Consider the following 12,479-nt stretch of genomic DNA (forward strand, 5'->3'; position numbering starts at 1 on the left):
TTCCTTTTTCAATTGAGATTTTTATTCCATTATTTTTCATAAAGCTATTAAAGTAGGCAGCGAAAGCAAACTTTATATTATTATGATTTACCTAAAGGAAGACTGACACTGTTGATTACTCAGGTTCTAGACCTTGATTGTAATTTATATTAGCGAAAAAAAAAAAATATACATTTTGGCACATATGGCGTTTCATAAGTATAATACTTCGGTGAACTAACAAAAAAAGAAACAATAACTACAGACTTGGAGCAAGTTTAACTGTTGATATATACAATACTAGTACAGATATACATCACATCGCCTTATATTTAATACTGCCTGTAAAATTAAAGGTACAGTATAAAAGTATCTTTACTCTGTGAATGAGTACTGTTCTACGCCCTAAACAACACTGATCCGACTAGTAAACTCTTGGCTTGTGTCTAAGAATTCACAAAGTACTTGTACCAAGCAAGCTGTACTACATTAATTCTGGTAGTAGTTCTTGGTAGTGGTATCTGTAACTTTGTACTACCTATCATCATTCTGGTAGTAGTTTTTGGTAGTGGTTTCTGTAACTTTGTACTACCTATCATCATTCTGGTAGTAGTTCTTGGTAGTGGTTTCTGTAACTTTGTACTACCTATCATCATTCTGGTAGTAGTTCTTGGTAGTGGTATCTGTAACTTTGTACTACCTATCATCATTCTGGTAGTAGTTCTTGGTAGTGGTATCTGTAACTTTGTACTACATATCATCATTCTGGTAGTAGTTTTTGGTAGTGGTATCTGTAACTTTGTACTACCTATCATCATTCTGGTAGTAGTTCTTGGTAGTGGTATCTGTAACTTTGTACTACCTATCATCATTCTGGTAGTAGTTCTTGGTAGTGGTATCTGTAACTTTGTACTACCTATCATCATTCTGGTAGTAGTTTTTGGTAGTGGTATCTGTAACTTTGTACTACCTATCATCATTCTGGTAGTAGTTCTTGGTAGTGGTATCTGTAACTTTGTACTACCTATCATCATTCTGGTAGAAGTTCTTGGTAGTGGTATCTGTAACTTTGTACTACCTATCATCATTCTGGTAGTAGTTCTTGGTAGTGGTATCTGTAACTTTGTACTACCTATCATCATTCTGGTAGTAGTTCTTGGTAGTGGTATCTGTAACTTTGTACTACCTATCATCATTCTGGTAGTAGTTCTTGGTAGTGGTATCTGTAACTTTGTACTACCTATCATCATTCTGGTAGTAGTTCTTGGTAGTGGTATCTGTAACTTTGTACTACCTATCATTATTCTGGTAGTAGTTCTTGGTAGCGGTATCTGTAACTTTGTACTACCTATCATCATTCTGGTAGTAGTTCTTGGTAGTGGTATCTGTAACTTTGTACTACCTATCATGCTTTGTTGCAAACTCTTTCATCTTGGTCCAATAGCTTTTAGTCATTTCATCTAGCTCTTTTATAGACTCTGAAATATTTAATAATAATTGATTTCCTATGTTATTATTACTCCTTTTACCTTCTGTATTTGATCAAATTTCACATTTAAATCTATAAAACTATCATATTATGTTAACCGCATTGAGGCTTTGCATAATGTGCTATACTAAAAGCTACATTTATTATTTATTAATATTATTATTAGTATTTTATAAAATTATTCTTTCAGTTTTTATATTTTTACTATAATTCAAAAATGCATTTTAAAATGTCTGTTTAAACTTGAATACAAACCTGTAGACATGGCTAGTCTACAATCCTCAACATCTAAACCAAGCGATCCTCCTAAATTGCTCACTGTTGGATACTAAAAGACAAAAATGTATACAGTAAATAAAGACAGCATAGGCCTTACTGTAGTTATGAAGTCAAATACATTTTTTGTAAAATGAGTTGTTTTATAACATTTTGTCACCTTGTTCTTATAATAATTTGTAGACAGCTTATCCAGTGCATTGTACAAGCGTTGGCACTCAACCTCATCCACCTAGACAAGAACATTTATCAAGTTTAGTAGGAATAAGGACAGAAAGAAAACTATTATTATTAATATTAGTTTATTCCCTCCAGTTCCAGGGTCAAACATTCTGAGTAATTAGAGAATAAAATTAAAAGATTTATTCATATATCTATATATAATATATTTATTAATCATTTTTTATGATACCTTTTATGATAAGTAACGCTAGGTAAACTAAATTTAAAAAATTGAGATTGTGAAAAATTCTTGGTTGATGATTTATGGAATGGTGGTAGCCTACCCATTTAATCAATCTGTATCATTGTCATTGAAAAAAAAAACAATAATTTTAATTTATAAAAATATTATTATACTGATTTATGTTATTAAGTTATTAATTTGTAAATTAATTGGAAAGAAAATACTTTTATATTAATATAATTATAGTTCCCTACTACTTACCTTGTTACTACAGTGATTTGAGTAGGTATCAGTACTAATAATAGGCCACTGGGCCTAGGAGGCTAGGCCTAGGCTAGTAGTAGGCCTATTATTAGTCACTGCATAATATTATTATATCCCCCGCCTCCCCTCCTACCTACTGCTGGCCTTTTCTATCTACCTAGGCCTAGTAGGTTAGGCCGCCTAGCTAGTAGGCTCTGCTGACTGGCAAGAAGGAACAATTTCAAATTTCAAACCCTTGTGTTTTCCCCGTGCTTAAAGCCTTCTGCCACTTTTTTTCGAATGTGTGCTCCTAAATCACGACCTTCTTTTGTAGAATCCAATGCCCAATTCTGGCATAATCGAAGAAAACTACGGTACCTGCTACCTGCCATTTTCTAGTAGTACAGCAGCAGCAGGGCTAGCAGCATGTGGATGTGTTCTATTTTTTCCCCTGAAGGCTGGCGTTATTAAAATTGAGGGCGCTAAACATAACATTTTCGAGATCAAATAAAAGTGGCGATACACACGGAAGAAAACATTTGTTTTAGTGCTCCTCCGCGGCCGGGTCCTAACATAATCAGATGCCTTCCGGCCACATGATGTGTGGTTGAATGAAGAAGGTATTTCGACCAACATGGGATTCGAACCCATGACATGACATTCGTGTTATTAATACGACGCTCATGCGACTGTTGTCTGAGCTAACCGGTCATCTTGTTCATATAACTATAGATTAACAAATCTTAGATGACGATGATGAATATGCATATTTATGACGTAAATTTTAGAATTACGAAAAAGCACCAATTAATAATTAATTAATTAATTACAATTAATTTAACATTTATTAGTTTCTATCAATGGTAAAGCAATACAATAAAAAGAGTGGTAATTATAATGAGACAATACAAAAAAAATACCATTAATAGAGGATCTTGCACCATATACAAATGCCAGATGTTCAAACAGTGTGTCGTGTTATAGTAGCGAACGGGAAATGCTTTGGTTTGATTTCTCTCAGCTGGGCTTCGAAATTCTGGGGAATTTTTTTTTGTGAAAAATAAATATTACAAATTAGCCTCAAATCGGGTTTGGGTTCGTTCATCCATTTTGTGAGCCGTTTGCAAATTTTAGCTTTTTAATACATTTTCATAAAAGAGGTTCAAGTATCAAAATGCCTCAATATCGTAGAAAAACAAATCAGAGGTTGAAATGAAAGTCACACAATAAATAAATCATAACAATAATTTAATTGAGTGCTAAAAGTTGTAAAACATATTATATATGGTTATCAATTTAATACAGTCTAAGTACTAATGGGTGTACTTTTAAATAAACGTCTGTCTGATGGGTATAAACTGCAAGCCAGCGAAGCATGCGATTCGTTGGAGACAACGCCCCACGTGACCATGTTAATTGCAATCTATGCTAGTCGGTAAGAAGTACGTAGCAAACACTGATATTGTACAAAAAGTGCGAGTCAGCGAAAATTTGTCGAGAGTTCTCCATCGGGTTTTGAAAAACAAAAAACCATTAAAAGAATTCTATAATCATAATAATCAATATGCTATACAGTAAATGTATTAAAATACATTGAATCCTCCTGAGTATTCACAAATTAATAGGACCTAATAAACGATTGAAAACAGCCACATGGCCTACTTGATAATTGCGCATATATAATAATAATAATATATTAGGCCTCCTATATTGAATCTTTCAAAATCAAAATTTAGCAACGTTGGGGTAACGAGGTTTTAATGGGCCTATTGTACCGTTAAATGATATAAAAGAACAATAAGTAAAACATGTGATTTTAACATAGATGACGTTCCAACACCAGTGGGTGGTGATTGACCGATTGGTGGCAGTGTTTCCTCGCTCGCTGTTATCATTCTGTCGTCATTCGTAGATTTCACAGCGTCACTCGTTCTGACGTTATCCGTGTTCCATGGCGTCTTGGTGACGTCATAAATGCGGTAACTCGTGGTCATTTCCGTACTGCTTTCCATTATTTGGGGTGGGCCTACTAAAAAAATAAAACACACTCAGCTGATTAACAATGATATGTCAAGCTAATATCTGTTATCAAAGATCCAGGAACGAGTATTGTTTGTAGGGGGAAAAATCTGATAGACGTGTAATGTCCGTTTTACACGTTCAATATTATATAATGGAATAATAATTAAATAAATTATCTTACTGCCGCATGTACTGCCTTCAAATCCTTTCGTACAGTTGCATAACATGTTATACTCCTCGTCTAATCTGCACGTTCCGTCATTTTGACAAGGATTCGGGATACATGGGTTGTCTAAAATCAAATGTATATTAAAATTAGATGCCCTATCTGCTAATATATTTTACAGTGCTAGTACCGTATTAGGCACTTCGAACTGCAATTTTTATAAAAGATTTCAACATAACTCTAGTGGAGTGCGAACCTTTCTCACAATGAACACCAGTGTAACCTGTGCCGTCACACAGACATATATAATCCGTCAGCGAAAAACTTCTACAAAACGTTCCATAGTAGCAAGGTGACGGGTAGCATGGGTCAGCTGCAAAAACAAAAATCAATTTTATTAATTATGATATTAACTACTTTTTAATTAACTTCGAACAAGTTATAATATCAAGATGATCGTGAATCTGTCGTCATCTCAAAATTTTCTTACGTTCGTCACACAAATCTCCTAAGTATGATGTGCTGTTGCAGTGACATTTAAATGCCGTTTCCGAAAGACGTTCACATACACCATAATTTCTGCACGGATTTGGTTTGCACGAGTCGTCTGAAATAAATAAAATGTATCCTTGTGATAACAAATAATCATAATACTGTAATGGTGAAGATGATGAGGACGCTTATTCGTCACAAGTCCAACGTGACGTCACACGCGGCCACTTACTTTCATCACACAGTTGTCCACGCTTTCCGGTTCCTTGACAGTCACAGGTAAAACCAAGTTGTTTGTCAGAATAAGAACAAACTCCACCATTACAAGGGCTTGGAGAACACACATCGTCTATAATATCAACAACATGTCCATTGTAAGTTTATAACTATATAACATTTTTTGAACGAATCGTGCTTAACACAATGTTAACAATTCATGTATACTAACCCTCTCGACAGAGGTGTCCCCTGTATCCAGTACCGGCACATTCACATATAAAGGAGGCAGAACAATGTTAACAATTCATGTATACTAACCCTCTCGACAGAGGTGTCCCCTGTATCCAGTACCGACACATTCACATAAAGGAGGCAGAACAATGTTAACAATTCATGTATACTAACCCTCTCGACAGAGGTGTCCCCTGTATCCAGTACCGGCACATTCACATATAAAGGAGGCAGAACAATGTTAACAATTCATGTATACTAACCCTCTCGACAGAGGTGTCCCCTGTATCCAGTACCGACACATTCACATAAAGGAGGCAGAACAATGTTAACAATTCATGTATACTAACCCTCTCGACAGAGATGTCCCCTGTATCCAGTACCGGCACATTCACATATAAATGAGGCAGAACCATTACCAACACAATCACCATTGTTCTCACATGGACTAGGTGAGCATGGATCGTCTAACAAAATGGTAGTTTAAGTACATCAAAATAATGTTTTATCGATGTTTATCGACGTTTGATATTATGAATCGATGATAATAAAAATTGCAATGTAATTATGTCTTCTTATCTTAAAATATATTCATAGATTCCTATTTATTACTGGTATTGAACTTGAACTTTATTATTATCGAAATTCATTATACAAAAATGTGTTCTCTTTGTACGTATCATTAAAATTAAGTATGTTACACTATTACGCACCTTCGTTACAGAATTCTCCAACGTAGCCTGTGCCACCACACGAACAATATGCCTCATCGTCAACAATTGAACACACTCCGTTATTTTGACATGGTGAAGGTGCGCATGGATTTCCTACACATAAACGTCGTACATCAGTTTATAGTTATATCGGTTGTTTCTTGTGTGCTACTTTATTACGTCATCATAAGTTTAACATAGACATTATCAACAGTCAGTAATTATTGTTACTAATTGTAATACAATACATGATACTCACTTATGTTACATGTTTCTCCTAGATATCCAGTACCCCGGCAGTCACATGTAAACGAACCGTCCTGATTGTCGGTACAAATACCATAGTTTAAACACGGCCGAGGATCACATACTAGCAATAATTACAAGATACATTTCAACATCTGATATATTACCTTGTTTAACCCAAAAAGAACAACTCGAACCATTCAATGTTGATTATATTTTAATATTCAATGAGTCCTTTAATAAGTCCATATACTTACCCTGACTTCTACCAAACGAGCACTGAAAAATAAAGTATCGGCCTATTTGGTTATGGAGTAAATAATGAAGAATAAAGTATCGGCCTATTTGGTTATTGAGTTAATAATGTAAGAATTCTATTTTACTACTAAATTCTATCGGTCTACCTATCGACGCTATATGATCAATTTAATATTATTTCGTCATATTTACCGTCGTAAGACCTCAAAGTATTTCAGATTAAGGAATATTTATCATGATTCATGGCTGTTGAATGTTCGTCATAATAATTGCTTCAATTCAATACCGACAAAGTCGTTCTTTAGACGTGTGCTTGATTACATCTTTACAATTAACATGCAGCCTATACTTACCCAAGATACCAACACCAATACAACTCTTAATTGTGTGTAAAATGGAACTCGAAACATCATTTTAGACGTGCGCAGTTTAGTATAAATACCGTTACCGAATAACCTAATAACAGTACAGATATATCGGCAAAATATGGTAACACAGGATAAAAACTGGTCTCTCCACTCAATCTTTTTTGTAATGAAAGGTAGCTCTGTATTTTAGTTCTGTAATCAGGCATAAAACACGGTTAAATAGGCAATTCCAATGTTTACATTTCGTTTGTCATCGACGTGTGGCATTTATGGTCTGTCACTGTAGACCTCCGCCTATTGAGTGTTGAAAACCCGATCATTTCTACGTAAGGATTCACACTAAATTGGAGTAATTGATTAATCCACATTTTTTTTAATATGGATCGGAATTGTACTATCAATATTCAATGATTGTTTTTATTTCACCCTCTTGGTATATCTGTGGTTTACGTGCTTACATCGTCGTCGTAATAGTCATAGTCAATTCAACACGAACCTACAAACAACGACTTGTAGATTCCTGTTGAATAACCGTATTCAGTCATCGGCTATTTACTGAACGACCACACGTACATTTTATTTTCCCCCAAACTTATACGTTAACCAATATTATAATAATACATTTTAGAATTCAGAAAGAAAACGCAACGAGACGTGAACCCTACATTGACGGCCCGGAAATCACCGAGTTGCGCGTTACTATTGAGTAGGTCTCCTGTAAAAATATTTAGTTTGTGCAAAAACGAGTAGGCCATTCAGGAATGTATGCTAATTTTACGTACACATACGTACGCATTACGTATAACTGTATGACGTCAAACCGTTAGGACGAATGCACCCATGCATGAATAATGGACGCATTAAACGATGAGCGTTGTTCCGTAGGTTTAGTGTTCTGTTTTTGTATAAATCATTAATCAAGTATTAACCGGTATTTACTATACAAATTGATTAGTACACGTTTATTAAAGCTAATACAACATTTAAATAATTACTAATCCTTTTATAAATACGTTATATCTTTATTTACATGATTTTATATATACATTTACCCTTTCGGATCAAATATCATTATCTTACACAAAGTCCATGATATGCACAGTATAACATTAAATGGTACGGATGGTGGCACGTGCGCTCTCCAATTTGACAGCCAATGATTAAATTACATATGAACATATGATGATGAATGACAACATTTAAAACGTAATGTAGGAGTAATGCCTATAAACAAAAAGTACATCATTCACAATATTATCCGTCATTTCAGTTAAGGCTCCGGTACTCCATCAGCAGAGAAAACGTGCGTATATTTCGTTATTATTAATAGGCCTACTCAGGACGGATCCACGGGTAGCACGTTTAACGGTATACTGATACGCGAACGGTCGGAACTTCATCAGCAGAATACAATTTCACCATTTAAATCAGTTTTTAAGGATTACTCATATATTATAACGTCAATTATCCATCCGTGATTTGCGATCTTCTCCCCGACATAGAGTAACTCATTGTTTCATTATTCACTATCCTGTTAGAAAATACAGAAATCACGAATCTTGTAGCGGCGTAGATGTATTATTGATTATATTTTTATTTATTTTGCCTTCCTTTACAAAATGTCTGATTTCATCCATTTTAGCCGATTGTTTTGGGTCGTACGTTGGTGCTACTCCAATAATTACTTCTTCTCTGATTTCATCCATTTTAGCCGATTGTTTTGGGTCGTACGTTGGTGCTACTCCAATAATTACTTCTTCTCTGATTTCATCCATTTTAGCCGATTGTTTTGGGTCGTACGTTGTTGCTACTCCAATAATTACTTCTTCTCTGATTTCATCCATTTTAGCCGATTGTTTTGGGTCGTACGTTGTTGCTACTCCAATAATTACTTCTTCTCTGATTTCATCCATTTTAGCCGATTGTTTTGGGTCGTACGTTGGTGCTACTCCAATAATTACTTCTTCTCTGATTTCATCCATTTTAGCCGATTGTTTTGGGTCGTACGTTGGTGCTACTCCAATAATTACTTCTTCTCTTCGAAGTCGTTTGGAATGACTCGCTGATGATCGTCGTCTTCTACTTGACTAAACAAAATTAAATAAAAAAATTGTTTTTAACCGGTAATTTAAATCGTTCAATCCAATTAGATTGATTTTTATTTTGTTTTATCATTCTGTTTTTTCTTCAAAAGTATACTTACTCCTAGAATAGCATCAGTTGTAAGAATACATGTGAGGAACATTGATAAGCACAATAAATAACACCAACTTCTTTTTACCATTTTATCTATAAAAAAAATGTTAACAATTAATGCACTAAACCACTTAATTTGATTGATTGATTGACTTTATTAACCAGAGTCACACAGATAAATACAATATAAACATATAAAACAATTATACAATCAGTACAACAGTAATAGTTGATCTCAACAAGTAAAATACTTCATTCCATGTGGGTCCAAAACACGAAAAACAAATTCCACTTCCATACACAAATTATAAAAGAAGAAATTCAAAATGAATAATCCAAGACGTAAAAAAAAACTATGAGTTAAAATGTTAACAATTTTTATTAAAAAATGGTTTTAACATTTTTTGAACATACAAATTCAAGTAAAGACACAACATACAGTTAAAAGGCAGTGACTCCAGATTATGGGAGTATTGTACCCTTAGACTATGATTTTAGAGTCTGTTTAAAAGTATACTGTGTGATGTTGGACGATTTCTTTAGGCCTAATAGGAATAATTGTTCCAGGCTTTAATAGCGTTATAATAAAATTTGTTCATACATAACAACAACTGGCATAGAGACGGTTATTCCTTAATGTGAAAAAGAAGACATTATGTATGAACGACATTATTTTTGTGAAATTTGTTTAAATTGAAACAAAAATGATCGAGAACGCTCGTTTATCAATTCAATACAAATTGGTATCCAGATCATTTTGAACATAAGCAATCACTTGGGACAATGAAGATATAGTGTACGGTATTATGTTGATTATTTATCAATCCATAATAATCTTATTGCCTTTAAAGAAAACTTTATGGTATAGTAAAACTAATATGGTTCAGTTTAGTTGATTCCACAATCCGTTAAAAAAACAATTCTGAATAAAGAAGGCAATTTTACGGCAAGAAATATTCTTTAACTTAAAAATTAGAGATAAATCTTAACATAATGCTTGTATTACTTACCGACTATTGTTTTACTGAATTCGAAAACTACGAATTTCACCACAATAAACACCTAGTCAATCCAATAGTTTGATTTGCGTAGACACAGGAGACACCATGTATTGTATACGATAAAGTTTAGTGTTGACTTTGTTTTAACGTTGACGTTTCACGATATCAGGTCACTTGACCACAACCAACCTTTTTGATTGGTTATAATGCAGAACAATATAGTGAATGTACTCTCTGTCAATTTATACTACGTCAATCGACCGCAACAAGTATAGCCAATAATACTCAGGATGATGAGTCGAGGAGGACCCAACATTTTAGATTCTTTGATGAGTTTCAGGGTTTCATATTAATCCACAAATTATGTTAATAAAAATAAAAGCAATTAGGCCTATGTACAGTAAAACATCAAATTCGAGATTTTATATAACATTTCTATCATAAATTTGTTTTAATCAAAATTTTAGTGCCGTATAATTTCTAAGAAAAGATGCATGTCTTTATTAGGCTTATTCTATGCTTCATCTTCTGTCAATATGTATTGTCATTATTTATTGACGTTTTGCTTCGGTCATTTTTTTCAAATGTATTGCGGCGTCTTTATTGGTGTTCAGCGGGTGTTATGAATAATGTGTGGTACTGTAAAGTTTGTTTAATATTCACTATAGAATCATGTTTCGTCATAAATATACACATATATACATTAATTTCGAAAAAAATCAGTAGCATTGTTATAAATATTGTAGTCTAACGTCATTCTATGAATATTTATATCGAAACGGCTACTTAATCATTGTAATACTAATATGGCCTATTAATATCAAATACACCAACAGCAATGTAGACAGCAAATCATACCATGTTAATAACAGCAGAGTAAAAAAAGGGATGGAATGATACCACATCTGTATTTAGTACGGTAACTATAAAAAAATACAAACAGAAGATTGGGTGGGAATTACATTAACGACTGCTGGTCAAGAAAGCGAACAACTGGCCTATATATATTAGTACTATGAAGTTCACTGGTTGGCCATGGCCTCAGTCTCAACTTCACATTTTGTAATCGTTGTATTACTACTTGTGTTAATTGACCGATAAAAAGGACAGCATAGGCCTAAATAATAAACTGTGATTACACGGGGTTTGTAGCCCATTTTTTAGCAAATATTGGTTTGTTATTGGTCAACCATAATGTAGCCAGAGATGGTTTAACACTTTTTGTGATGCCGTTTGTAGTAGTCCTCATGTCAAGTTCTAAAATATAAAGCAACCAACTGTTTCAACTGTATTTGGCCTGTGTATTTTACATCCGACACCACAAAGTGACATAATTTATTTGACTACATAGTACAACATTGTTGAAAAGATATTTTGTTGTTTAACAACAGATGTTTTGTAAGTGGTAGACACGCTAGTCATGTACTTGCAATCACCTTCTAACACTAAAGTCACACGAATTAACAAGTAGGTCGGTAAAATCGTATTATTCTGTATTTTCAATATTTGTAATTACTTTTGTAACTCCGGCTTGTACGGACAAGGATCGTCGTCGACATTGCACGTAGCCCAACTTATATCATGTATGTCAATTTCTATTCTCATGATATATTGATATAGTTCATTACCCTTCTATTTGGTTCTAAGAGAAAAACTAAAAATGTTAATGTCTCAACAAACGGTAACAATATCAACACTAGTAATTGTGTCAAGTATCTGGGTATTGAAATAGATCAAAATTTAACGTGTTCTGAATATGCATGTAAAACCATTAAGAAAATAAATAATAGGCTTAAGTTTATGTACCGCCAACGTAAGATACTAAGTTGTAAGAATCGTAAACTATTATGCTCTGCTCTCATCCAATGTGTTTTTGATTATGCTGCATCTTCTTGGTTCTGTGGAACCAGTAAAGCTATCCAAAGAAAACTACAAATTGCTCAAAACAAAATGGTTAGACTCATAAAAGGAGGACCCAGAAGACATATAGGTGCTGATCAATTAGACGATTATGGATTGTTAAATGTAAAATATCGAGTAAAGTTCTTGCAAATTAGCCAAGTTCATAAGATATTTATGGGCAGAAGTGCTTCATACCTAAATGAAAACTTTCGTAGAGTTAATAACTTACATGGTCACTTCACTCGTGGTAGTAAATTCAATTTCGTTGTACC

General features: G+C 33.8%; 2 protein-coding genes across 2 annotated transcripts in view; both read right to left on the reverse strand.

Moving 5' to 3' along the window:
- Window positions 1–12,479, reverse strand: part of LOC144840908 (ubiquinol-cytochrome c reductase complex assembly factor 2-like) — an 18,346-nt gene continuing 5,867 nt past the window's right edge. The window contains exons 2-5 of the mRNA XM_078696992.1: window positions 2,648–2,800; window positions 1,905–1,976; window positions 1,724–1,796; window positions 1–1,457 (exon numbers count right to left, since the gene is read on the reverse strand). Coding sequence (XP_078553118.1) covers window positions 1,378–1,457; window positions 1,724–1,796; window positions 1,905–1,976; window positions 2,648–2,785 — 363 coding nt within the window. The 5' untranslated portion in view covers window positions 2,786–2,800 and the 3' untranslated portion in view covers window positions 1–1,377. The remainder of the gene's footprint in view (window positions 1,458–1,723; window positions 1,797–1,904; window positions 1,977–2,647; window positions 2,801–12,479) is intronic.
- On the reverse strand, window positions 3,633–7,286 carry LOC144840102 (uncharacterized). Its single transcript, XM_078695764.1, has 10 exons — window positions 7,094–7,286; window positions 6,740–6,761; window positions 6,496–6,606; window positions 6,237–6,350; window positions 5,874–5,990; window positions 5,306–5,422; window positions 5,072–5,188; window positions 4,838–4,954; window positions 4,597–4,707; window positions 3,633–4,422 (listed from the first exon to the last, which is right to left on the reverse strand). Exons 1-10 carry the CDS (start codon window positions 7,151–7,153, stop codon window positions 4,160–4,162), a joined length of 1,149 nt encoding a protein of 382 aa, XP_078551890.1. The 5' UTR covers window positions 7,154–7,286; the 3' UTR covers window positions 3,633–4,159.

Source organism: Antedon bifida, chromosome 4 (genome assembly GCF_963402885.1).
Source record: "Antedon bifida chromosome 4, ecAntBifi1.1, whole genome shotgun sequence".
Classification (NCBI taxonomy): domain Eukaryota; kingdom Metazoa; phylum Echinodermata; class Crinoidea; order Comatulida; family Antedonidae; genus Antedon; species Antedon bifida.